Genomic DNA, 26985 nt, shown 5'->3' on the forward strand with positions numbered 1-26985 from the left:
CACTTTAACAGGCCAAATCCTTTAATGAAAAGGATACAAGCATCATTCTGATAATCTGGCTTTTCCTAAATATATCTCTATCAAATCCTGCTTGGCTGTTTCAACCTTGGGGTTTCAAGTCTTATTTTTATGACACAGAAACATGCGTTGTAATGGAGATAACACAAGTAGTATGGGCTTCCCGTCCTCCTCCCTCTAGGATTTCAACTTCTCGAACACCACCCTCCTCTTTAGTAAAGCCAACATTACAGAACAGGCTTAGGACGAGAAGAGAATTAATCGGAGCCATGGAAACGCCGGAGCGGAGGAAACGCGTGAGCGGCAGGGTGGGCAGGGGGGAAGGCACCCTCCCCTGACGGCGGCGCGAGGGCGCGCCGAGGACCACGTCACGCAGCTCGGGTGACGTCACGACCGTGACACGAGGGTGACGCCGTTGCCGCGGCGACTTCCAGTCGTCTCCGCCCCCTGCCCCCGCCCCCCGCCTGGCGTCCTTCCCCCAATCCCCTCAGGCTCAGTTCCGCCGGGGGCCGCAGGCCGGTTCCCGAGGTGGCCCAGGTGCCCTCCCGCCGCCGGCGCCGCCAGGGCCGTCCCTCCCCGCCGCCCCCCGCCCTCCGCCTCCGCCTCCGCCTCCCCCCGCCCTCCGCCTCCCTTCCCCCTCCCCGCCCAGCAGCGGTCGCTCGGGCCCGGCTCTCGGTTATAAGATGGCGGCGCTGAGCGGCGGTGGCGGCGCGGAGCAGGGCCAGGCTCTGTTCAACGGGGACATGGAGCCCGAGGCCGGCGCTGCGGCCTCTTCGGCTGCGGACCCTGCCATTCCCGAGGAGGTGAGTGCCGGCGCTCCCTACACCCCTCCCGTCTCGGGGCTCGGCTGGATGGTGTTTATTTGGGGAAAGGAGGTGGCGGTGGGGGCTCTGGTGCCCTCAGCCACCTTCTCCTCTGGGCTCTGCGGGCTGGGAGACGAGCATTCCCCCCTGACCCTCTCCGTCATGCAGCTCCTCGCTACGTAAACACACACAATGGTCCTGGGGGGTTTCCCTGGCCCTCACTTGGGGACGGAGAGGTTCGGGCAGCGGTGGTTGAGCAGGAGGCTATCAATAGGGGGCGAGACTCAGGGTTGGTCCGAGAAGGTCACGGCTTGCTGAAGGTAGTCAGCCTCGCATCTCCTAGATGTTTTCTTTATTTTGGGTGGGGGGCTGGGAGTCTGGCGGCGGCATCCGGGTGGGAGATGTAGGTTAGTAGCCGGGGCCGGACCTCAGCCCGAGTTAATGTTGTGTGTAGTTATTACATGGTCATGGTGATGATGGGCGCATCATTCCTTATCTGCTCTCCCCGACTGTCCCCCTTTTCAGGCCATTGCCTTCCCTTCCACTTCTCTACTTATTTGGGGGGGGAGATAGATTTCTCTTCACCTGTTTAACCAAAGGATGGTTTTGATTTAGTCTTTACTTTTTCAATCCTAAATGCCACTATTTCCGTTCTTTTTTCCATCCCAGTCTCACGCTCCCGGTTCCTAATGTTTGTCAGTGCTCTGTCTGCTGACTGGTAACCCCCATCCCATTCCTATCTGCCGCCCCGCTCCTTTGCCAGTGGTCAGACCTGCCTGCCTTCTAACCTCAGCTTGTACTTAAGACCATTTTTGCAGTTCTCTTACCCTAGTCCTCTTGAGGCCCTCTAACTTCATTCCACCGCTCCCTGATATTGTTATCTTTTTTTTTTTTATCGTCACAAATCTTCCTGGACCCTTTGGAGCTAGTTGCTTTCGGAATCCTGAAGCCGTCAAGATTCCATCAGGTTTCACTTGCACTACTGGCACTTTTTAGTCTTCCATGGTGCATTCACACCTCTTTGTTTACTCCTGTCCATTTTGTTGTTGTTTGTTTGTTTAATTTCTTTCGGTTGTCTTCCTTTTTGTCCCAATTTTTTTCTTTTACTTTTTCCTCTACTCCTTGCTTCTTTCAGCTTGCTTTTGCATTATTCAGCCTCTTATCACCTTGTCAAATTACTTTATTTACACTTCGGTTTTTATTACATTAAATTTATTATGTTTAGTATTTGGTATTTTATTACATAAAATAAGATACATTATACGTTACAAATAATGAGGTAATGTATGGTATAATAACTGTGCTTTACAGTTATTGATTAGATAACGTGACTTACTCCGTTGACTTTGCTCAAAGTTCTTTCCTTCCTGCTGCGGTACTTATATTTTGTTTCTCAATTCTTACAACGTCTCCTTCTTTCTTCTGTCTACACAGTTCTCTTTTTCCTGCTTCATCATCTTTACTTTGGAGATTCATTCAGTATGCTTGCTGTATTCAGTATCAGTTTATTCAGATTAATGTTTGTTTTTCATCCTCTTATACCACTTTCATCTATGCTCAGGATGTGTTCTGTACCATCATTTGATCTCATCTAAATTTCTCATTTTTAAAATTCTTTCTTAAAATATTACACCACTTTCCACTTACTTTTAAGTTGGCATTCTGCTCAGATCAGTTTCCTCTAATATCTGTTCATTTCCCCCAACTTCTTGGATTCTAAGGATCTTCCCTTCTTCCATTTCCTAGTTTGTTCTGTTTTCCTTGTCCCTAGTTGCCATTCATTCTGCCTTGTTTCCTGGCTTTTGGTACTTAACTTGCTGAAGCTTCCTCTTGTCTTCCCCACACCTCCACATTCCTTCGTATTTATAAACAGCTTTGTTCCGTTGACATGGAAATTTATTTTTAGGATACATTGTTTTTAATGGATAAATACTAGAGGTCACATCTGTTGTCTATTTTTTCCATGAATCGGATATGCCTTTGTCTTACCAGGCACAGGTGCCTCTAGGCTTGCTTTACTCTAGTGCATGTGTGATGTTGAACTGTATCTAGAAGAATGGATAAATTAACTGGTATGGAGTATAAAATTTGTAATCCTCTTATTATAACATTGTTTTCATTGAGAACTTTGTTTCAGAGTTCTTAGAACGGTTTGCCATGATACAGAGAAGGCTTTTCTTATGTACAGTGTCTGCTATCTTATTTGAAAGGGCTAGATTGTTTGACTTAACCCTCTGAAGATTCTGATTCAGTAGGTGAGAATTAGGGCCATGAGTTTTTGTATTTGGCACACATCCTGGGCAGTTCTCATGTATCAATGCTTGAGAACTGCTAGGCTAGATGAATTCAGGTTTAAATTGGCAATAATTGGAAAGCATATTTCTGTCTCTTAAAATCATAAGGATACTCTTTAACTAGTTTTCATTAGTTAGAAGTGTTTTCTCACTGCCTCCTCCACCCAGGTTTTAATGGTTAGTGATGTATACTAGTTTTTCCTTCATATTTTCTTGTAAGAGCTTATAATAAATGTATTTGACTGGGGATGGGGAGAGTAAATGATTAAAAATGAATCTCATTTAAATATAGATACCAATGTTATGGTAGAATAAATTCCTCCAAGAAATAATTTAAAATTTGAAATTGGTATTTGTTAACTCAGTGGAAACTAAAATGTACTATAGTGTTTTAATTGAACTGTCTTCCTTATATGGACTTAAAGAGATATCTTACAATTGTCAAGTGCATGGAAAGAAATGTAAAAAGTTCATGTGTAAATGACACATTTTAGTCTCAAGAATTACCTTACTTGACAGTAAAATACAGGTTTTAAAAAGTTTCTTGAAGGGAAAGCACTTTCATTATTGAAAAATTAGAAAATTGTAAGTTCAGAAAGTTTTTAGAAATTATCTAAAATCTTGCCACTCAGTTATAATTACTATAAACATTTTGGTGTATATCCGTATGCTCTTTATGTTTGAATAATAACAATGTATGTGGTTTTCTAATATTTTTTAACTTTGCAATATAGCAAAACATTTTACATATCAGATACACTGATTTTAAGTAAAAAAATTTTTTTATATTAGGTTGTTTCTCCCTTTTTAATTCTTGTTATCAAATATCTTGAACATAGAGTGTAGACTTAATTTTTAAAATTATGTTGGGAAGTGAATACATTTCATGTCCTATATTTGTATTTATAGTTGCTCAAAATGGAATATTCTGGTAAATGACAGCTTATTAAATATTTACCAAATGTGCTTATACTTTGACATTAAACACTTACTTCTGAGCATTTATATTTCCCTGATGTTCCTTTCTATTACTATATGGGGTAATATGGGATAATGAGACCATATGGCATAAAAATACATTTATTTAAAAAAGTGCTAGGTTGTGATATTTATTAACTATTCTTGTGTTGTATTTTTGTAGAAGGTAACCTCTTAAAATTGCATTACAATTAAAATTATATTGTTTTCAAGATCTCTTATCACCAAGCTTAGTTAAGCTGTGTAATTATACTAATGTATTGACTAAGAAGTATTTTGGGATGGAGTATCCTTAATGAGGTCCACTGTATTAAAACACATCTTTATGAATCATGCCAAACCAGGTTGGGTTACATCATTATTTTAAAAATTGGTAGTCCCATTAAGCTGTCTGTTTCTGCAGTTCTGACTATTGCTGCTAGTAATACTTGTCTAGATACATTCGAAGGTGGACAGAACATGCCCGTGAGGCAAAAGCATAAAATGTCTCTTTGGTATTTCTAGTGTTCCCTCTCTGTATACTTTCTCTCTTATCATTTAGTGAACTCCCTCCTCTGGGCATCCACTCACCTTTTCTTTTCTTTAGAAAATTAATATCAAATCACTTACATGTGCTGGCTATAAAAGGAATTGATTGTCAGTACATGGATAAGAAAGGAACGTTGGAACTGGGTACTTGAATCCTTGAATGTAGCAAAACCTGAGAGCAAGCGATTTAGTTGTATTAGATAATAGGCCAAAAAAATTATATTAGGATAACAGGCTAGAGAAGTCTGACTTGTCTTCATTACCTTTTACTTACTTTCCTAATAAGGAAGCTGATCAGGTCATAACAACTGGAAACCTATGTTCTATGAGTGGTTGGGAAGAGAGGGAGGGAGCAGGCTACGTTGCTTTTTTAGCGTCTTCTAAGACCTCACGTTTACCTTGCTGAAGGCAGCTACTTAGTGTTCTTCCTTTTTCTCCAACCATAAAATAAAGATATTTTCTCTTTTTATTTAGAATTGCAAGAGTGCATTTTGTTTTCTTTGACACCTTGATGTTAATTTAGCTGAGTACTTACTGAGTAAACATTTTCTGTCATAATCCCTTTATGAAATTCAATATGTTCCTTTACTTCCTATATTTTTGCCTCAAACTGTTATTGAAATAAGGCTTTGTCAGTAGCTCTTACTGGATTTTGTCTTCCTTGAAAGTTGAATTGTTTTAAGGCTTTTACTCATTGTCTTTGCCTATTTCATCTATATTGGTTATTCTGTAAAGTCAGAATCAGCAACAGTTACAGAACTTTTGAATTCAAAATAGATAAGTTATTCTTTTCCTTCTGAAATCAGGAGGATGTATATAGAGGGAAACTGGTGATCAGTAACATTACATTTTTTGGGGGGGGGTCTTGGGAATGCCCTTGATAAAGAATATAAAAATTGCTCTGAACGCAATTAACTTTCTTCCTTCTGGAAGCTCTGTAACATCAAATGAAACATCATTTTAATTCTTGAAACATAACTGCAGTTATTGACAGGACTTTGGGGACAAACATATATCTTAGGATGATGGTTTTCAAATTACTGCAGAGTTCTATCACCATTTAAAAGAAATGCATTACCAAAAAAAAAAAAAAATACATTACCATGGTAAGACATACAGATTTTAATACCTACATACATGAGGCAATTTTTATCTGTTTTGTAAATTTTTTAATCCTCATCTGGCACATAGGTACTCGGATATTTAGTGAAAGAATTAGTTAATGTGTATAAACATGGAATATAGTGAATATTTTATAATAACTTTAAATGGAAAATAATCTATAAAAATTTTGAATCAGTATGTTACACACCTGGAAGTAATATAATATTATAAATTAACTATATTTTCAATTAAAAAATTTAAAAAATTAGTGAATGAAACCCTATTAGATACAATGCATTCTATTTTCTATACTATTCAGTTCTTTTTTTATGCTACTCATGAAATGAGTTTACTAGATTGACAACCAGCTGGTTGCAACAGACAGTTTGAAAAACACTGCTTTGAGGGTTTCAAGGACCTTCTTCAGAGGTTACCAAAGGCTCTATTTAGTCTTCCTACTCTTTAATTATTGAAATTCTTCATTTATCTGCTTTACATGTTGGTTTCCTTGAAAATAGCGTTAAATGGCTGTAAAAATTTTAGAGCTACTGTGTGTGGAAGAGAGATTTGTGCCTGATATGAATCTCCCCAAGTGTAATAATCTGAGTAAAAAGTTTCAACAACTTGGGTCTAAGGCAGCAGTTAGCAAACTTTCTGTAAAGGATCAAATATTTTAGGTAAATATTTTAGGTATTATGGGTCTAACTTTGTCTCTGTCTCAGGGACTCACAGACTAAACAATGGTGGTATAGCACAAAACCAACTAATAGATAATATGTAGATGAATGAGCATGATTGTGTTCCAATAAAACTTCTTTATGGACACTGAAATTTTGATTTCATATAATTTTCATGTGTCATGAAATAGTCTTCTGATTTTATTTTTCATTAAAAATGTAAAAACCATTCTTAGCTTGTGAGCTGTACAAAAAATATGATGTAATACAACCTGGTTTGGCATGATTCATAAAGATGTGTTTTAATACAGTGGACCTCATTAAGGATACTCCATCCCAAAATACTTCTTAGTCAATACATTAGTATAATTACACAGCTTAACTAAGCTTGGTGATAAGAGATCTTGAAAACAATATAATTTTAATTGTAATGCAATTTTAAGAGGTTCTGTTCTGGTGGTGGGCCAGATTTAGTTCATGGGCCAAAGTATTCAAACTCCTGGTCTACGGGAGACTATATCATATTTAAGGTTTTGGAATTAAGATGCGGGGTTAGAGTTTTATAGAAAGTTTATAATTGCTTTTTTTAAAATTAGGTTTATTGGAATATAATTTACACATACTGTAATGTACCATTTAAAATGTACAGTTTGATGAGTATATAGTCATGTAACTACTGCCATAATCAAGATAGAGAACATTTCCATCGTCCCCTGAAGTTGCCTCTTTCCTCTGTGCATTCAGTTTGCTCCCCACCCCACATCAGTCCTTGACAAACACTGGTCTGACCTCTAGCTATGTCTTTTCCAAAAAGTCATCTAAAAGAAATCATGCATTATGTGGTCTTACATATTTGGCTTCTTTCATTTAGTTTGTTATTTTGAGATTCACCCATGTTGTTGCATGTATCAGTAATTAGTTTCTGTTTATTGCTTAGTAGTATTCTATTGTATGAATGTAGCACAGTTTATTTCTACATTTACTTGTTGATGGATAGTAGGGTTCCTAGTTTTCAGCAATTATAAATAAAATTGCTGCAAATGTTTAGGTTCAGATTTTTGTATGGACACTGGTTTTCATTTCTCTTGAGTGAGGACTTAGAGGTTGGATTGATGGGTCATATGGTAAGTATGTATTTAACTTTATAAGAAACTGCCGAACTTTTCTTAAGTGACAGTACCATTTTGCATTGCCTCCCACAGTGAATGAGAGTTCCAGCCTCTATCCTTGTCCACATTTGGTATTGTCAGCCTTGATGTTAGCCATTCTAGCTGCTCTAATAGGTATGCAGTAGAAGCTCGTTGTGATTTTAATTTGCATTTTCCGAATAACGATGTTGGACTTTGGTTTATATGTTATTTACTGTCCATATATTTTCTTTGGTGAAGTATCCATTCAAAGCTTTTTATTCAATACTTCTTGTTAGGGAGTTATAAGTGTGCTATATATATATTCTGGATACAAGTTCTTTGTATCAAATATGTGTTTTGCAGATGCCTTCCAGTTTTACCTTTAACATTTAGGCTTTAGATCCATTTGGAGTTAATTTTTATATATAGTATGAGATAGAAGTTCAGGTTTCTTCATACTTTCTCAAATGAATGTCCAGTTGTTTCACCTTCATTGATGAGACTAACCTTTTTATGTTAAATTACCTTGGCACGTTTATTGAAATCAGTTGATTATGTATGTGAGTTTTTTTATTCTGCTTTATTAATCTATATGTCTCTTAGGCTTATACCACACTGTCTTGATTACTGTAGCTTTAAGCATTTAAATTAGGTAGATCTAGTTCATAGGATTTTTAGAACTTCTGAATTTTGAATTTCTTGTGCTATTATACTTTTGAAATGACAGGGTCCATAATTTTCTTCCAGTTCTCAAAGGTGTCTTCTACTCTCCAAAAAAGCTTAAGACTCACTGCAGTATATAGTTAACACATCCCTATCTTGAATTATTTGGTGGTGAGTTTGTGAAAAGTGGCAGGTAAAGAAAACATGTTTTATCCAAAATAATTTCTTTATGAGAAATGAAGGAAATCTCTTAGTAGGTGGCACCAAAAAAGTCAATAATAATCCTTTTTTTACTGTATTTCAAAGACATTAACTGTAATCAAGATGTGTATGGCTGAAAGTGAATATATTAAGATGTTTATTTACCAAAAAAGTCACTGAAAATGTCCATCAGATAGTGGAAGATACTAGTGTATAAAACTAGCTATGTTATTCTCCATCTTCATTATGAGTTTTTCCATTTGAAATCTATGTCGCGTTCTGCGATGTTCCAAAATTAGCACCTTTGTCAATCTTAGAGACATCATTAAATTATGTTTTCACTAAGGATAAGCATATGGTGGCTGTTGGTCTTATTTCTGCTTTTTCATTGGAACCCCTTGGGCCCTTTACCTCCCTTTAAATTGCAATGATGATAGCTTTTTGCTGCTGAGCCTGGAGGGCTTCCCTACACTCTAAAATGATATTTCTGGTCATTTCTGGTGATTTTCTTTTAAGAATTAAAAAACCAAAAAAATCGGGAAATGTGTTCATAAGAGTGTAAGTCTTGAATACCTGACCAGTACAGGGCCTTGAAACAATTAGGAAGATAGATACTGTTCAGGCTTCGTTCATGTTGTAAGTAGTAGTATTCCAATTGTATTTGGCTACCTTACAAATTTTGAAATGGCACTTTGAGAGAGAAGCATAACATTTTGGCAGACTATTTTCAACTGTTGTTCCAAAATTAGTATGTTTTAAAAAAAAGTATGCATCTCCTTATTGTAAAAGATGCCTTGTGTTTAAATTGAGAAATACTCTACTCTTGTTTTATGTTTTTTCTTGCACTAAGTAAACAACTTTTAATAACAAACAGAAAAGTTTGACTTTTTATTTTTAGAACAAGTTAAATTAAATAAAATTTTAAGATGTTTTGAATTAGTCATTTACCTTTGAGTGTTTTGAAACAGTTTAAAATACAGCTTGGGGTTGTTGTCTGTTGACCTAGGATTTTTAACTATTTCCTACATTACGGCATTTATTTTGCAAAATAAATTTCTGTTTGGGTTTATAGATGCACTTTATTAAAAAGGATTACTAGCTTCAATAGTAACATTATAAATAGTTAATAGAACCTCCTTTTTTTGTTTTTCTTTTGTCATGTTGGGTCTAACCCCATTTCCTTTGTTTTAAAGTTTATACTATCTATTTAGAAATCTCTCTGTAGCTTAGAGGAAAGAAACTAGTTACTAATTTAAGAGTCTGAAGTAGGTATGATTATTTTTAAGGAGTTCTTATTAGCATAATTTCCCGTAATGTTGTATGAAGGTAATTTAATTCCCATTTATTATAAAAACATCCTATCTTTTCTGTGAATCCCAAACAATTACTGCTTTCCTAACCTTGTATTTTTTTTACTATAGAAAGATAATATACTGTTGTTAATTACTGCTGAATAATTCAAAATTTCTTTTTTTACACATTGTATTACTATATTTCCATGGGAATAGTGTCAGAGAACTTCAGATAGAGAAGTCATTATGATTCAGTATAGTCCTTATGTTCCGATTCTGTGACTACTGAAAGTGTTCATTTCATCTTAGTTTTTACATGCTTGCTTTTAAGATTTGAAATATTCTACCCATATAGTCTTCCTGTACATGTCTTCTCATGTTAACAGTAAGTTACACAGTCTCAAGTTAAGTTTCATTATTCATAAGAATTTAGCTCGATGTAACTTTTTGACAACTCTCTATTGCATATGATTTTTGTACTGCTGAGTTTGGCACTTAAAGTTTCTATATGTATTAATGAAATAGACTTTTGGTTATTGGTTATCATGAATGTTTATTTGAGAGAAAAGTTTAATCATGGAGTTGTAGCAGCTGTTCTGTGTCATAGCCATTCATACGTGCTTGCTTTTAACTGGCAACCCCCCTCCTCCCCCCCGCTTTTTCTTTTTTTGGCGGGGAGGCAATTAGATTTATTTATTTATTTTTAGAGGAGGTACTGGGGATTGAACCCAGGACCTCAAGCATGCTAGTCAGGCACTCTACCACTTGACCTATACCCTCCCCCCTTTTAAAATATTTATTTATTTATTTTTAGTGGGGAGCAAAGGTAGTTAGGTTTACTTATTTATTTATTTTTAGAGGAGGTACTGGGGATTGATCCCAGGACCTTATGTATGCTAAGCATGCGCTCTGCCACTTGAGCTATATATCCTCCCCTTTGCTGGCAACTCTTGATCCTTGTCCTCTTGCCCTTCCTCATGCACTGAACATAAGTGGATAATAGAAGTTGTATGAGAATAAAATGAGGTTCTGAATATGTAAACACCTTCACAAAATTATAGTGTGTTATTTTTCTGCCAGTTTTCAAGACAAAGATAAATATATTCAAATTTTTCCTTTCAGAAATTTTTATAGCATTTTTTAAAAAAAAGTGGAGTGCCATACGTAGCACAGGGGGCTAGTTGTCAATAACTGTTGACAGTTCTTAATGTAGGACTGATGATTGAGCTAGAAGGACTTTTTGAATGTTGACTATGTTTCATTAATGTTATCTTTAAACCACTATTGAATTAAAGAAACCTGAGTGGCAACATACAGATATTTTGGGTAAGCATTTCATAGGAAAGAAGTCAGACTGCTTACTATGATAGTAGAAAGACTGTGTTTCATGGCTTTATAGAAAAAAATGTTAAGTATTAGGACTTGTGTTTTGGCATTTTTAAAGCTGTGGTTCACCATTTGCCTTGTCATCCTTCCAGAACTACATTGATGACTTTTGTATTGTCATTTCATAGGACAATAAGTATTTGTGTATTCAATAAATATTTGAGTGTCTACTATGCCAGGTAGTAATCTAGGTACTTAGGAGTACATTTGAAAACAATACAATACAGAGATCTCTGTCCTATCCAGCTTACATTCTGTATGTGTGGCGGGGGTAGGGTGAGGTGGGGGCAGACAGCCACACAAAATGAAAATTATGTAGTATGTTTGAAGGTAGTAAGTACTATGGAAAAATGAAAGAACATGTAAGGTTTGGGGAGGTAGGTTGCAATTTAAAATAGAGAGACCAGGGTAAGGCCTTAGCTGAGAAGGATGACATTCAAACAAAGATTTTAGGAGGTCAGAGAAAATCATTTCAGACAGAAGAACCCAGTTAAAAAGTTCTGAGTCAGAAATGAACCTTACCTATTCAAAGAACAGCAAGGAGGCGACAGTTGCCTGAGTGGCTTGGAGAAGGGAAGTGAATAGTAAGAGATGAAATCTAAGAGGTGTTGGGGTAGGAGTGCAGGCATGACCAAACGCCATTGTGAGGACTTTGACTTTAAGTGAAATGGATTGCAGTACAGTTTGAGCAGCCAGAGCTGAGTGACATGATCTGACTTAAACAGGATTGCTCTGATTGCTACGTAGAGAATAGACTGTAAACGGGAAGGGTAGAAGCAGGGAACCAAGGAGGAGCTTGCAGTCCTCTAAGGCAGTGCCCTAGACCAGATAGGTAGCAGCAGAAGTATTGAGAAGTGGTCAGATTTTGGATGTTTTGAAAGTACAGCTGACAGCATTTGTTGATAGATTGTGAGATGTGCAAGAAAGAGAGGCGTCAAGGGAGAAGGGGAGGGCACAGACTAAGAATTCAGTCTTGGGCATGCTAAGTTTGAAATACCTGTTCGATGTCCAAAATGTTAAGTATGAGTCTAGAATTTGGAAATAAGGTTCAGTGGCAGAGACTGTTCATTATACCTGTGTCTTATTTTCTTTGAGTATAAAGGAAGACATTTCTTTCTTGTAGTTAGGTGTGGTCATGTGACTGAGTTCTGGTTAATGTAATATGAGCACAAGTGAGGTGCACTAATTCTAGGTCTAGTTCATACCAACATCTTCATCTTGTTTTTCCCTGCTGGCTGGCTAGTATAGAGATGATCCTTAGGGTAAGTTGGAAACCATGTGCTATAAATGGTAGACTGTCCACCAGCCTAGATTCCTGATTCAACTGCTTGGCTAAGGACCACCTTGCCTGTTTAACCACCTAAAATAATTAGATGAGTAACAAATAAACTTACATTGTGTTTAAGTCCTTATACATTTGGGTTGTATTTGTTATATTATTTAGCCAACCTTAAATTTGGGCATTTAGGTGGTTTTTAAAGCTGTAAGACTGATGTGGTCATCAAGGGAATGAGGATAGATAGGAAAAAGAAGAGAGCCAAGGCTGGAGAGAAGAGGAGGAACCTAAGAAGGAGTAACCAGTGAGGTAGGAAATCAAATGAGGAAAGTTTATTAACAGAGAGAAAGTGGTCAGTTGTGTATGCTGCTAGGTTAATAAGATGAAGACTAAGAATTTACTACTTGAGTTAAGGTACTGGTGGTATTTGTGATTTACACAAGAAGATACTGAGGGAGATATCCTGATTGAGTGATTTTAACAGAAAATGGGCTGGGAAGTGAAGATGGTGAAGACTTCCTATAAAGGGAAACAGGGAAATGGGGCCATGAAGGAAGTGGGTCAAGGAATTTTTTTAAATGATGAAAAAACAAGGGCATGTAATGTTAGGAATGAACGATTAGGGAGTAAAACATCAATGATTTCAGGAGGGAGAGAGAGAAGAATTACTGCAGCAATGTCTGAAGAGGCAAAAGAGGGAAGAGTTGAGTTACAAGTAGAAAGATTGGCTCCCAGTAGGAGCATAGATACTGTATCTTTGCTAATAGGTGGTAAGGCAGAGTGTGTGGACATATGCTGATAGGTAGGTAGATGTGATGCTGGGAGTCTGTACATATTCTCTTCCAGGTTTTGTTTTGTTTTGTTTTGTTTTTTGTTTTGTTTTGTTTTTTGGTGAAGTGAGACTCCAGGTTATCAGCTCAGAGTGAGTATCGGGGATATGGTGTTTTAAGGAGAGAGGTAAAGGTGTTCAAAGTTCAGGAGCATGTGAGAGTGAAGGGACCAGGTATAAACAGTAAAATTGATAGGCAAAATTAAGTTATTTTACTTAGTATTTTACTTGCTGTTGTCCAGACAGCATTGTGGGCATTCTGACATTTTGGTGCAGGTCCTCAGATCAAAGTTAACTTGCCAAGGCAATTCAATACTTGATATGAGTCATTCTCATTTTGACTCTCAAACACAGAATCATTGGGAAATAGAAGATAAATTATTACTTCTTCATGAAGTGTCTGCCATTATCCTGCTATGAATTTAAGCTAAATTTGGAAAGGGTTACTAATTTTTAAAAATCACTCTTGATAATTTCTTTATTGAAATTTTATTGAATATTTACTGTCTTGTCCATGTAGAATGGCATCCCCACTACTGCTATCTAATTTTATACTGTACAGTGACATAATTTCTTTTAAACACTCTCCAAATTTGACTTGTCTTTGCTCATGCTTTTCCTGCTGCCTGTAATACAGATTCCCTTCCCTGTCCTTATCACTCAAACTTTTAAACTTAGCTCACTTATTGTAGGAAGCCTTCCTTAAACTCTTTCCAGGGTCTAATTGGGTACATCTACTTTGTGCTTCTATACATCCTGAAGTACACCTGTATCATTTTACTTACTATATTGTAGTATAGGTTTTTTGTTGATGTCTGTTTACTCCCTCTAGACCAGCACTGTTCAAAATAGCTGTCAGGATGGAAATGCTCCCTGCTGTCCAGTATGTCCACATTGTGTCCTCAAAATGTATGTAGTACCCAGGAATCCCGCCCCTGGGCTTATATCCAGAAGGAACCCTACTTCAGGATGACACCTGCACCCCAATGTTCATAGCAGCACTATTTACAATAGCCAAGACATGGAAACAGCCTAAATATCCATCAGCGGATGACTGGATAAAGAAGATGTGGTATACTTATACAGTGGAATACTATTCAGCCATAAAAACGACAACATAACGCCATTTGCAGCAATATGGATGCTCCTGGAGAATGTCATTCTAAGTGAAATAAGCCAGAAAGAGAAAGAAAAATACCATATGAGATCGCTCATATGTGGAATCTAAAAAACAAAAACAAACCAAAAAAAAGCATAAATACAAAACAGAAATAGACTCATAGACATAGAATACAAACTTGTGGTTGCCAAGGGGGTGGAGGGTGGGAAGGGATAGACGGGATTTCAAAATTGTAGAATAGATAAGCAAGATTATACTGTGTAGCACAGGGAAATATACACAAGATCTTACGGTAGCTCACAGAGAAAGGAATGTGACAATGAATATATATATGTTCATGTATAACTGAAAAATTGTGCTCTACACTGGAATTTGACACAACATTGTAAAATTATAAATCAATAAAAATGTTTAAAAAATGTATGTAGTATGACTGAGGAACTGAGGAATTAAATTTTATTTAATTTTAATTAATTTAAATGTAAATGGTCACATGTGGCTAGTGGCTACTTTAATCAGTATAGCTCTAGACCTTTTAAAAGTCAAGGCTTGTGTGGGATTTATATTTATTTTCTCATTGCTTACTTCTATTTAAATTACTGTATTCTTTTTCAGTTACTCTTAGTCCAAATAGTTATCACTCACCTGGAATATGACAGTTTTCTTCTCTAGACTTCAGTTCTTAACCACAGCTTTCTGGTTTGTTTTCAAAATTATATTGATTTATACAGCAGTGTTACTCAGTTCTGTAAAACTAGAGTTCTTTTGTTTTTGTTTTTCTCTTTAGAAATGAAAAACTGGGTGCTCTAAGGTTATTTTGAGGACTTTCTGAAGATGGGGAGTGAGTGGCAAGGAAGAAAGTCACTGAGCTTGTATGGGGTTAGGGAGGCAATTTCTGCTTCAACCGAAGTAGTTCAATTTCTTAAGTTAATACATTGAAATTGTGCTTAAGATTTCATTTGCAGGGGAAAAAAGACTTCTAAAAGATAACACTCTTTATTGAGGAGACACGGCATGCACATGGCAATATGTGATTGTCAGAGTGGATGATGGAGAACGCTGAATGCTGGAGCAGTTCAAACATGGAAGGTGGTTATAGGCTAATGAGGTCTTGATGGAAGTTAGTGTTTGACCTAGGCAGGTGGAAGGAAGGAAAAAGGATGTAGTAGGCAGTGGGAATAGAATTTGAAAAGAACTAGAGTTGGAAATACATGTGGTAGTTGTGTTTAAGGAACAGAACAATCTGAGTATAGTTGACTGAATTGTATGAAATAAAATGTGGCTGAATTAGATGGCACTGGATTGTGGAAAATAGTGATAGACTGAAAAAAATTTTTAACTTTATATTGTATACAGTGGGTTAAAGTGGAGATTTAAAATTAAAAAAAAATGATAAAAGCAGTGTTTCAGGATAATTGAATTGGCAAGGGTTTGTAGTGGGAATTCAAGATGGGAAGAGATCAAACAACAAAAAATGTTGAATGAAAGACTTGGTAGTAAGATGTTTCTGATACCAGGCCACTGTTAGAGGTTGAGTTCTCTGGAGGCAGAAACTGAGACATTGTTTGCAGCATAAGATTTTTGTTAGGAATCAGTACCTGTGAAAGGAAGAGGTAGGATGCAGGATTGGGTGGAGAATAAAGTTGAATTGTGATGCAGGCCTCACAAAACCTTGACCTATAAGCGTGGAGCTCTGGAGTGGGAGATTACCTACTAAAGAGTCCCACATTGAGTCAAAAGGCTGGCCCTTTATACCTCTCCTTGTTTAGTCACTGGACATGGACTGCAGTTAAGGTGGACCTTGAAGGAGGTAACATTTAGAGGCTGTTTGCTGACTGTTCTCACAGCTGGGCAGCAGTTCTTTCCATGAAGGAGAAACTTGGTGGTGCATCTTTGTGTCTTCTATAGCCAGTGGGTCTAAGTATGGGCATTCTTCCCCAGAGGAGGTTCTTAAATACTTAGAGGTGTTTTGGTTATTACAAAGGTGGAGGAAGAGGGCCCTGTTAGCGTTTAATGAGCAAGGACCAGGGATGTCAGCCATCCCATTGTGTTCAGGACAGTATGCACATTTAAGAATTGTTCAAATAACTACATGACTTAGAATGAGTTGCTGGACATTGATGCGGGGGGAAAAAGTGATCGTAATGATCTGAGCTTAGAAACTGACTTTGTTTTATGTATGAGGCATTATTTTCATAGGGTACACTAAAAGTTTCAGGAATTCAGTTTTCACAAAAATTGGAGGAATGTTAAAGTTTTCAATCAGAACTTTATCAAGAGTTCTTTACCACTTCAGAAAATCCCATGATTGATGGTAGTGCCATTTGTACAGTACTGATGACTCAACTACTCTTCCCCTCAGTCTCCAGCTGTAACCAAGTCGCAGTGATTCTGTGTGTGTATGTAAGCACCTGACACCCTCATTATGTTGTTTCTTATAGTAACTGTTTTCACATTTTATAATAAGTATTATTTTATTATAAATGGATTTTTTCATATGATTAAAAGCACAATTAGGGTATTATATTGGCTTTAAAATTTTTGCTTACACAGGTTATCTCTACATTTCAAAGAGTATTACAAAATAGTTGTCCAAAAAAAGGGAAATTGATTCATTTTCAGTAATGGTAGATTGGGTTATTCAGACAGACCCTTTTGATGAAAACAACTAAAGGTCTTGGAAACATTCTTTTTAAAAATCTTAAAGGAATTGAAGAACTGAAAAGATAGTGGAGAGTGGCCAGGCTCTCTTTTTTTAGAAAAAAAGGAGAAACCCAAAGAAATCAGTAGATGCTGAAGTAGCTTTTGTCCTAGGGGCAATTGGCAGTCGTTCAAATTTGGGCTTTGGTTTTGGTGGACTTCATGGGGATGAAGAGGACAGAAGTCAAGGCCTAGAGTTCATCCAAAGTGAGGTGGTACCCTCTTTTAAGGTGGTACCCCAAGAATGTCATCCTTAGGTTTAGGGTGAAACAGAATTAAACTGTCTACCCACTTCCGTATCTAGGGGATTGTATGGCTGATTGCAGCAGGGCAAGAAAAAGGAAATAAAGAAAAATAAACCCCTCAAGTTGTGACCCGTTTTAGCCCTCACAGTGATTGGCAGCTTAGATTTGTCCTGCCTGAGTGGTCTCAGGACCCTTTTATCATAGTTCCTGGTTTCAGACTAGTAGTCCTCCCAAAGGCCTGGCAGAAGGAAAGGCAAATCATCTGTAGAGAAAGGGCCCTTCATTCTGAGGGAATTCCCATCAGTAATTTTTCAAGGACAAAGAAGAATAATACATTGTCACAAATGACCAAGCATAGTTAAAAAAAAAAAAAAAAAACAACCAAAACCCAAAAGACCAAACTAGCAAAATTACATGATTTATGTATGTAGAATTCTTCAAATAATATAGTTAAGATTTGTGTGGCTTTTTAAAAATTGATGTATAATTACCATGTAACCGTGGTTTTCTTTATGTACATATACCTCAAAGTAAGTTTTTTTTAAAAGAATAGTAAGGTGCGTGAAAATGGCATTGTGAATAGAAATAGCAGAGAGCAGAAATCCATAGATCCATACAATTCTCAGATAGTGCAAATATCAGACGGAGTTAAAACAACTGCTGTTTGTTGTATTTAAAGAATTAAAGGCAAATTTGAAGGCAAGCAAGGAACAAGAGATTATAAAAAGTGACTTGATAGACTTGGAAAAAACCAAATAGAAATTCCAGAAATGAAGCTATGCCAAATACACCTAAGGGAAAAATCTAACAGATTATTATACTATACTGAGGGAAGAATTAGTTACCTGGAAGGTAAGGCAGAAGAAACTTTCTAGAATACACCACTGAGAGTCAAAGATACGGAAAATATTTAAGAGAGGTTAAGTGACATGGAAGATAGAGATCTAACATGTATAAGCAGAGCTTTAGAAAGAAAGGAGAGAATGATACAAAGGTGGCATTTGAAAAGATCCTTATGACTGAAAAATTTCTAGTTTTGATGAGAAAACAGTTGATAGATTTAAGAAGCTCAGTGTATTTCCAACAGTATAAATAAAAAGAAATCTGCATCCAGCCAAATCACGTAGTGAAACAGCATAAACTCAAAGAGAAAAATCTTTTTTTTTTTTTTTTGAGAAAAATCTTAAAAGCAGGAAGAATTCCTTTCAAAGGAACAACTGTGGACTAACAGCTGACTTCTTAACAGAAAATCATATATCTTCTCAAAATAACTGCCAGTTTATACTTATACATTCCAAACTTTGCAAATACACCCCTCAAGGTAGAGGGTAAAGTAAACATATAGTTGAACAAATTCCATCGGCCCTTTGTAGAAAAAATTATGAAGGATGTACTTCAGGCAGAAAGATTCTATATAAAGGTCTGAGGTGCAAGATGAAATGAAGAATAAAGAGTATGGCAAATATTTGGGTGCCTTGAAATAAACATTGGCTGTATAAAATATTAGTCAGGTCTTAATTAAATGACAAGTGAAGGCTGTGTTCTGAGATCTCAGTATTTTCTGGGAGAAAGGTAAAGTGTATTAATTGACTTTGATAATTACATCTTTTAATTTCTAGGGTAACTTCTAAATAAAAGTATAAAATCTAGACTTACAACTTCTAACCTAGGAGAGGAGAAAAATTGAATAATAAAAAAACCGATCCCAAAGAAACGAAGGAATCAGAGCAGGTGGATTTAAATCTAAACATACCAACAATTACATTAAGTACTAAATGAATTAAATGTTTCACTTAAAAGCCAAAGATTGTTAGACTGATTAAAAAGACATATTTATATGGGGCTTATCTTGAACCTAAGGATAAAGAAGATTAAAAGTAAAAGTTATAGTAAGATAAATCATGTATATTTTAACAAAGAGCATACAGTGTGGTTATATTAATATCAGACAAAGTAGATATTAAGGCAGAAAGTATTATTGGCAATCAGGAGAGTCCCTTCAAAATGTAAAGTGAGTGATTCTCTAGGAAGATTTAATAACCTTAATCGTATAATATAGTCTGAAGTATAGCTTCAGAATGCACATAGCAAAAATTAACAAAACTATAAGAAGTAGACAAATCTACAGTCTTTTTTTTTTTTTTATAATTGAAGTGTAGTTGGTTTACAGTGTTGTGTTAATTTCTGGTGTATAACAGTGATTCAGTTACATATATGTATAATTTTTTTCATATTCTTTTTCATTATAGGCTACTACAAGATACTGAATATAGTTTCCTGTGCTATCAGTAGGACCTTGTTATCCATCTGTTTTATATATAGTAGTTAGTATCTGAAAATCCTGAGTTCCCAACTTATCCCTCCACCCTTCCCTTTTTCCCCTGGTAACCATAAGTTTGTTTTCTATGTCTGTGAGTCTGTTTCTGTTTTGTAACTAAGTTCATTTGTGTCTTTTTTTAGATTCTGCATATAAGTGATATCATATGCCATTTGTCTTTCTCTCTGGCTTACTTCACTTAGTATGACAATCTCCAGGTCCATCCGTGTTGCTGCAAATGGCATTATTTTATTCTTTTTTATGGCTGAACAGTATTCCATTGTATATCTATACCACAGCTTCTTTATCCAATCATGTATCAATGGACATTAGGTTGTTTCCATGTCTTGGCTGTTGTAAATAGTGCTGCTATGAACATAGGGGTGCATGTATCTTTTTGAATTAGAGTTTCCCCTGGATATACCCCCAGGAGTGGGATGGCTGGATCATACAGTAAGTCTATTTATGGTTTTTAAAGGAATCTCCATTCTGTTTTCCATGATGGGACAAATCTACAGTCTTAATGGGATATTTTTAAACGTTTCTCTCAGTAATTGATGTAAGAAGCAGACAGGTTAGGTAGGATATAAAATATCTGAAGAACACAATGAACAGACTTAACCCTGGTGATGTATAGGGACCCATTGCATTGTTAGACAGATAGATGTTGGGGGGAGGGGAAATTGTGTATTAGGTCACAAAACAAATTTCAACAAGTTTCAAAGTACTGAAATGAAAAGAGCATCTTTTCTTTCCATAATGCATTTTTATTAAAAAATCATTGTCAGTAGGGTAGTTTTAAAAGCTTCACGTGTTTATAAATTCTGTAACTGCTTTGATTGTGCCAAGAAAGAAATCAGAGTGGAAATTAGAAAGTACCTTGAACCAGATGATTACAGAAAAAATTTTTTTTGAGGGAGGAGGTAATTGGACTGATTGGTTGATTGATTTTAGAGGAGGTACTGAGAATTGAATTCAGGACCTCATGCATACTAAGCTACCACTTGACCTACACCCTCCCCACTCGATGATTACAAAATTTTGATGTCAAGTTACAGAATTTGATGAATCTCAGATCATTAAAAGTGGGACTATCATACACTGTGTCCCTTGCATGTAAAGGATGTTGACCAAAAAAGTAGGCAGTACCCAGCAGCACCTATGAAAGATTCTTGAGGGGAAAAAGATTGAGTCTCATCAAACCTCTAAATCTAACCACTAGCTTATGGGAAATAACAAAAACAAGTTAGGTGACCCCATGAGAAAGCAATCAGCCAAATCCAGAAAGTGGGACTTTTTTTTTTTCTTGAAAGTGGGACTTTCTATAGCATACATGACTTTTTTTTTTTTTCTCTAACAAATCAATGTCATAGTAAAGGAAAGAAGGAAAAAGAAGGAAAAAGGAAAGGACAGATAGGTGTGCTATTAGAATAGAAGTCTTAAGAAATACAGTTACTTCTTTCCAATGGAGACAAAATTGAAAAGTTATAGAATGCAACTTAGTGCATGGGGAAAGATTCAGTCTAAAATACGTACACTACAAAATAAGAAATCTCATTAATTGTCAACTTCTATTTTCATTTATCACAGCAATTTTGATAAACACCTGGAAAATAAAGAAACAAACAAAGAGGAGAGTCATACAGTGGAGAACATCATCAAAACCAAAATTGATTTTTTAAAAAGAAAAATGGATATATCTTGAATGATAGTGATAAAGGAAAAAAGTCCTAAAATAACCAAGAACAAGAGCAAAAACAGAAAATGGGGTGGGAGACATCATTTCATATCCTAAAGACATTTTAAAAGATCCTAAGACAGAATTATGAACAACTTTAAGCCAATTAATTAGAAAACTTAACAGAAATGGACAGTTTCCTAGAAAAATAACACCAAAGCTGACTCAAGAATATTCAGAAAATTTGAGAATAGTATCACAATTTAAAGCTAGTAAAGTTTTTCCCACAAAGAAAACTAGTAATTCTATCTTTCATTCAAGGAAGAAGATTTCAGTCTTGGATATGTTCTTCCAGAGAACAGTGAGAGAGAAAATATTTCAACTTCTTTCAAGTTAGCATAACTTTGGTTCCAAAATCAGATAAGAAGAAATGATAAAAGAAAATTAACAGGCTGCTTTTCATTCATGAACACAGGTGTAAAATTTGTAAACGGGATATTAGGGTATCTGTCTCCTTGTCTCTGTCTAGCTAGCTAGCTAGCTAGCTCTAAAATGAGAGTGCATTATGACCAAGTTGGATTTATTCTACGAATGTAAGCTTTAATACCAGAAAAATAAATGTATGTCTGTGTTACTGTCTTGAAAAGAAACATCTGCTGAATAGTTCCAAACATTGTTTGATAAAATTGAGCGTTCATTTATCATAAAACCTTAAACAGATTCAATGTGATAAAGGGTATCTACTTTTAAAAAAATCAAGTTTTATAATTAATGTTGAAATACCGAAAGCTTTCTGTCTGAGGGGAGAGAGATAAGGTCATCCATTATAACTACTACTTTTTTTTTCATTTTTCATTTTTATTAGGTAGAATTGTTACAGTTTGACTGCACATATACAATATATTGCATGTAAATACATACATACAATATACTACACATATTTTTAAAATTTACATATATATACTGTTCATTGTTTCTAAGAACATTTAGAGCTTTAGCTTTTTAAACTTACATAGATTATAACTACTTCTGATCAAAGTTCTGTCACAGGTCCTGTACCTCACTAAAGCAAGAAAAAGAAATTTAAAAAACATAAGAATTGGAAAGGAAGAAAAAAAAATTGTTACTATTCACAGACTACATGATTGTATATTTAGAAAATCTAGACGTATCTACAAATTGTTAAAAAACAATGAGTTGAACAAGATTGCTGATTAGGAAGATCAAAGATCACTTGTGTTACTATATTCTAGGAGCAAATAGGAAAGGATAATCTAAAACAGTATAATTTCACAATTGAATAAAAAATATATACCCAGAAATAAGTCTAAAAAACAATCTTGAGACTTTTGGGAGCCTTGAAATAAATTATAGAAGACCTATTAATTGGGGCAAAATACCATGTACATGGATGATAGGCTTGATATTGCATGGATATTATTCTTCCCAAATGAATTTATGTATTTAATACAATTCTAATCAAAATATTAATAGGGTTTTTTTGGGGGGTAGAACTTAGAAAGCTAAAATTATATGGAAAATCAAAAAAAGACAAAGTAGCCAAGATACTCTCAAAGAAGGCAATATGGGAGGACTTACTTTACCAGTTTTTGAGACTTATTATAAAGCTTAGCAATTAAGATACTGTCATCGGTAGTCTAGTGACAGATGGATGGACCAGTGGGACAGAACAAAAGAAAGCCTATACTTACATGTAACAGATATATACTGGAAATTAGTGAGAAAAGAGTGCCTTTTCAATAAATGGTGCTGAAAAAATTAGGACAAATTAATTTGGACTTTTACCTCACAGTGTTCACAAATTCTGGGTAGATTAAATGCATATATGTGAAATACAAAAATATAAAGCTTTTGGAAGATAATATGAGAACATGTTTTTATCTGGAGTGCTTTTAGAACTTTTTTTTAAATTAGGAAGCTAAAATTACATTTTAAAATTTAAGATGTAATTCTGAGATTCACCATTATTTTTGTATTTCTGAAATGAAATATCGCCAGTTAATCATGGTATGCTATTGACTGTAAAACGCATCCCAATTTCACTTTAAAAAAATCTTACAAATGATGAAATACAGTGCATTTTCTGAACTCCCTTCCATCAAATGTGGGTGCAGTTTAGGTTCTTTCAGTTAGATGAATTCCCACAATTTGGAAGCCAAATTGGACAGGGAAGCTTTTGCTGCTGTGCTGGCTGGTTAGCAAACTTGAGAGATCTGAGTAAATAGAAGCAGTTGAGATGCCTGGACTGAGTATTCCAGTGTTTAATACAAGCTTCATGAATGTACAGGGGCAGGAGTGGCAAACAGTTTTTGGACCTCTGACTTGCAGTGTATCCTTTAACTCTTTAGTCCAGTGGCTACTCCTTATTCCTATTTTTTCCATAGTTTGAATAAGCATCTTTTTCCTTGTGTTAAATGCTTTACTGGTTGAAATATCTAAAGTGAAATACATTTTTTTTTCTGTTCTGCATTGGGTCCTGATTAATAAATTTTTATTGGCTCAAGGAATCATTTCATGTTTAATTTTTTAAAAATTTGTGGTAGCATGTATATAACATGTAATTTTAACCCCTCATAAGTGTATAATTAAGTGGTATTCATAATGTATTATCATAACCATTATCTTTACCTCCATTTTTTTCATCACCCCCAACAAAAACTACCCATTAAAAAATAATTCCATCTTCTCCCTTCTTCAGCCCCTGGTAACCTCTGTTCCACTTTGTCTTTATGCATTTGCATATTCTAACTACCTCATATAAGTGCAATTATACATTATTTGTCATTCTGTGTATTATTTCATTAAGCTTAATGTTTTCAAGGTCCATCCATGTGGTGACATATATCAAAATAACTGTGAAACTGTTTTCCCACCAGCAGTCCCTTTACATTCCCACTAGCAATGCATGAGTATTCCGATTTCTCCACATTCTTACCAACACTGTTTTTCTTTTTTTAATTATAGCCATCTTAAGGGGCATGAATTGGTATCTCATTGTGAGTTTTGTATTAGGTTATTTCTTCTTAATGGCAGTTCCTCTGATACCTAAACATAGAATTATCATATGACCCAACAATTCCCTTCCAGGTATACACCCAAAAGAATTGAAATTAGAGACTTGAATAGATACTTGTATACTAATGTTCATTGCAGCATTATTTACAGTAGCCGAAAGGTGGAAACAAACCAAGTGTCCATCAACAGATGAATAGATAAATGAAACGTAGTATATACATGCAAATATTATTCAGTCTTAAAAGGTAATGAAGGTGTGATACATGATATAACATGGGTAAACCTTGTAAGCATTATGGTAAATGAAATAAGACACAAAAGACAAATGTTGGGTTATTCCACTTATATGAAATACCTAGAGTAGGCAAATTTGTAGAGACAGAAGTAGAATAGAGGTTATCAAAGGCTGGGATGAGGTGGCTATGGGAGTTATTACTTAATATGAGAAAGATCAGAATTTAGTGTCAAATGAAACCTAGTCTTCTCATCATACCAGTTCTTCCCATCCAGAAACAAAAACACCTTCCCTGACTCTGATACCCCCTTGAGCTTTTGTTTTCTCCTTCTGGTCACTTAATGCCTTTTCTTAGTAACTCACTCAAACCTTACTTCTTGAAAGGCAGTCTTCCATATCTTATTGCACAGCTGAATCTGTTCTTTCAAAGGCCACTATATGCCCTTAATAGTCAGACTGCCCTCTGAACTAGTGTGTCAGTCATACATTTGCAGTTGTCTCTTGAGTATTTTACCTTAGTGTCTCACTGACATCACAAAGTCAGCAAGTCCAAAACTGAATTAGTTACCTTTCCCTTTCAATTACTTCTGCCCCTCTTCTTGTAATATTATCTGCTTATCATAATTTATACTTGAAGCCCCAGAGCATCTCTGATTTCTCCTGTCTCTTTACTTTTCCTGTACAGTCAGTGGAACCCTCATGATAGGGATTATTAGTATCCTAATAAGAGATCTCAGGACTTAGCTTGTCACTTATTCTGTGTATGTTTACAGCTAGAAAGCACCACTGTGAGCCACAAAGTGAATCCTCACCAGACACTAAATGTGTTGGCATCTTGATCTTGGACTTCTCAGCCTCTGGAACTGTGACAAATTTCTGTTCGTAAGCCACTCAGTTCATGATATTTTTTAATAGCAGCCCAAATACTCTAAGACAGTTGCTGTTCTTATTGAGGCTTATGAGACTGTGACCTCTGGGTCAGTAAGGACTTTATCAATCTAGGATCCTGATGTCCAGTACATCATGTGACACAAATACTAGGCTTTTATAAAATATATGTCCAAAAGGGTGATTTACTTTTAGAATTAGCTGATAATGCATCTAAAGACTAAGCATATTATTGTGCCCAACAACAGAAAAGGGTACTGAAAAACTGGTAGTCCTTTTCCTTATAAGACAGTTTATACCTTACATCCATTGATTACATTTATTCATTCGTTTAAAGTTTAAAAATAAATATTGAGCTCCTTTGTGCTGGTTGCTGGGTGCTGTGACATAGAAATGAATGTCCTTGAACGTACAGTATAGTGATAGAAACAGACAAGTAAATCAAGAATTAAGGACAGTATACTATGTTTAAAGTGTGCCTGAGGTACAGAGGAATCACAAAAGAGGAGCACATAATTCAAAATGGGTGTAAGGGAGAGAGGACAGAAAGATTTCCTAGAAAAGGAGATACTTAAACTGAATTTTAAATATTTAAGATGTGCAAGATCTTTATAAAGAAGAGTAATTAAACTTAATTTAGAGACATAAAGGAAGACCTAAATAACTGGGCTTACACACTGAAGGTGGATTGGAAGACTGAATGGTAAAAATGTCAGTTTTTCTCAAATTGATCACTAAATTTATTGAAATCCAAATCCCTGTAGGTTTTACTGTGGAACTTGACAATTTGATCAGTAGTTTCTATCAAAGTAAAGAGAGGCAAGAATTGCCAAGATATTTATTCTTAAAGAACAGTAAGATGAGAAGACTTCTTTAATCCTTTTTTTTTTTTAATCAACAAATTTGAACGCTTGCTAAATGTGAGGCACTGCTAGGCCCTGGTTATTACCTTGGTGAATATGACATGTGACTCCCACCCAGAGATCACATTTGAATTCCCTTCTACTGGTAATCTGGTTTTGTTTTTGTTTTTGTTTTTTGGCTTTTTTGGATTTCCTTTATTAACCATAGCTGCATCTTTTTTAAAAAAAAATTTAAAAAATTGAGTTATAGTCAGGCAATCTAGGGTTTTTAATAGACCACTTCCTAAATATCATGAGTGCTAGGACTACCAATAAACTTATCACTAATTTTATTTTTAGATTTAAAATTTTTCCTGGTTGTATGTGTTTTTTGTTTATTTTCTTTTATCGGTTAATTTCTTTTAACAGTAGGAAGCTCAGAAGTAGACAGGTTTTTCTTTAAATAGATCTTTAAGAATGTCAATTGGATTACAACCTTGTTAGAAAGGCGAGAGGGGATGGAAATCTGCTGCTGAGTTTTGTCCAGAGGCGTTAGCCAACCTTGGGGAGCAAGGGAGAGTAACTTTGTGGGTCCCACAGACATGGATTTTGAAGTCTAGCCTGTGAAGTGTCTGAGGATGGTATAAGAAGAAAAGGGAAGATGAATAACAAAATAACAGGTGATACTATATAGGTAGAGGTTGCTAATGAAGTTTACATGCTTTTGTGGGGGTAGATGGGTGGA

The 26985-nt window shown here is 35.7% G+C and overlaps 1 protein-coding gene across 4 annotated transcripts in view; it reads left to right on the top strand.

The window, feature by feature from the left end:
• The first annotated feature begins 491 nt into the window (after positions 1-491).
• Positions 492-26985, top strand: part of BRAF (B-Raf proto-oncogene, serine/threonine kinase) — a 140460-nt gene continuing 113966 nt past the window's right edge. For 3 of the 4 annotated variants that reach the window (XM_074366915.1, XM_045510973.2, XM_045510971.2), the window contains exon 1: positions 492-821. In XM_074366915.1, coding sequence (XP_074223016.1) covers positions 702-821 — 120 coding nt within the window. In that variant the 5' untranslated portion in view covers positions 492-701. The remainder of the gene's footprint in view (positions 822-26985) is intronic. The other variant, XM_010947455.3, reaches the window with a different exon arrangement.

Source organism: Camelus bactrianus, chromosome 7, assembly GCF_048773025.1.
Source record: "Camelus bactrianus isolate YW-2024 breed Bactrian camel chromosome 7, ASM4877302v1, whole genome shotgun sequence".
Lineage (NCBI taxonomy): Eukaryota > Metazoa > Chordata > Mammalia > Artiodactyla > Camelidae > Camelus > Camelus bactrianus.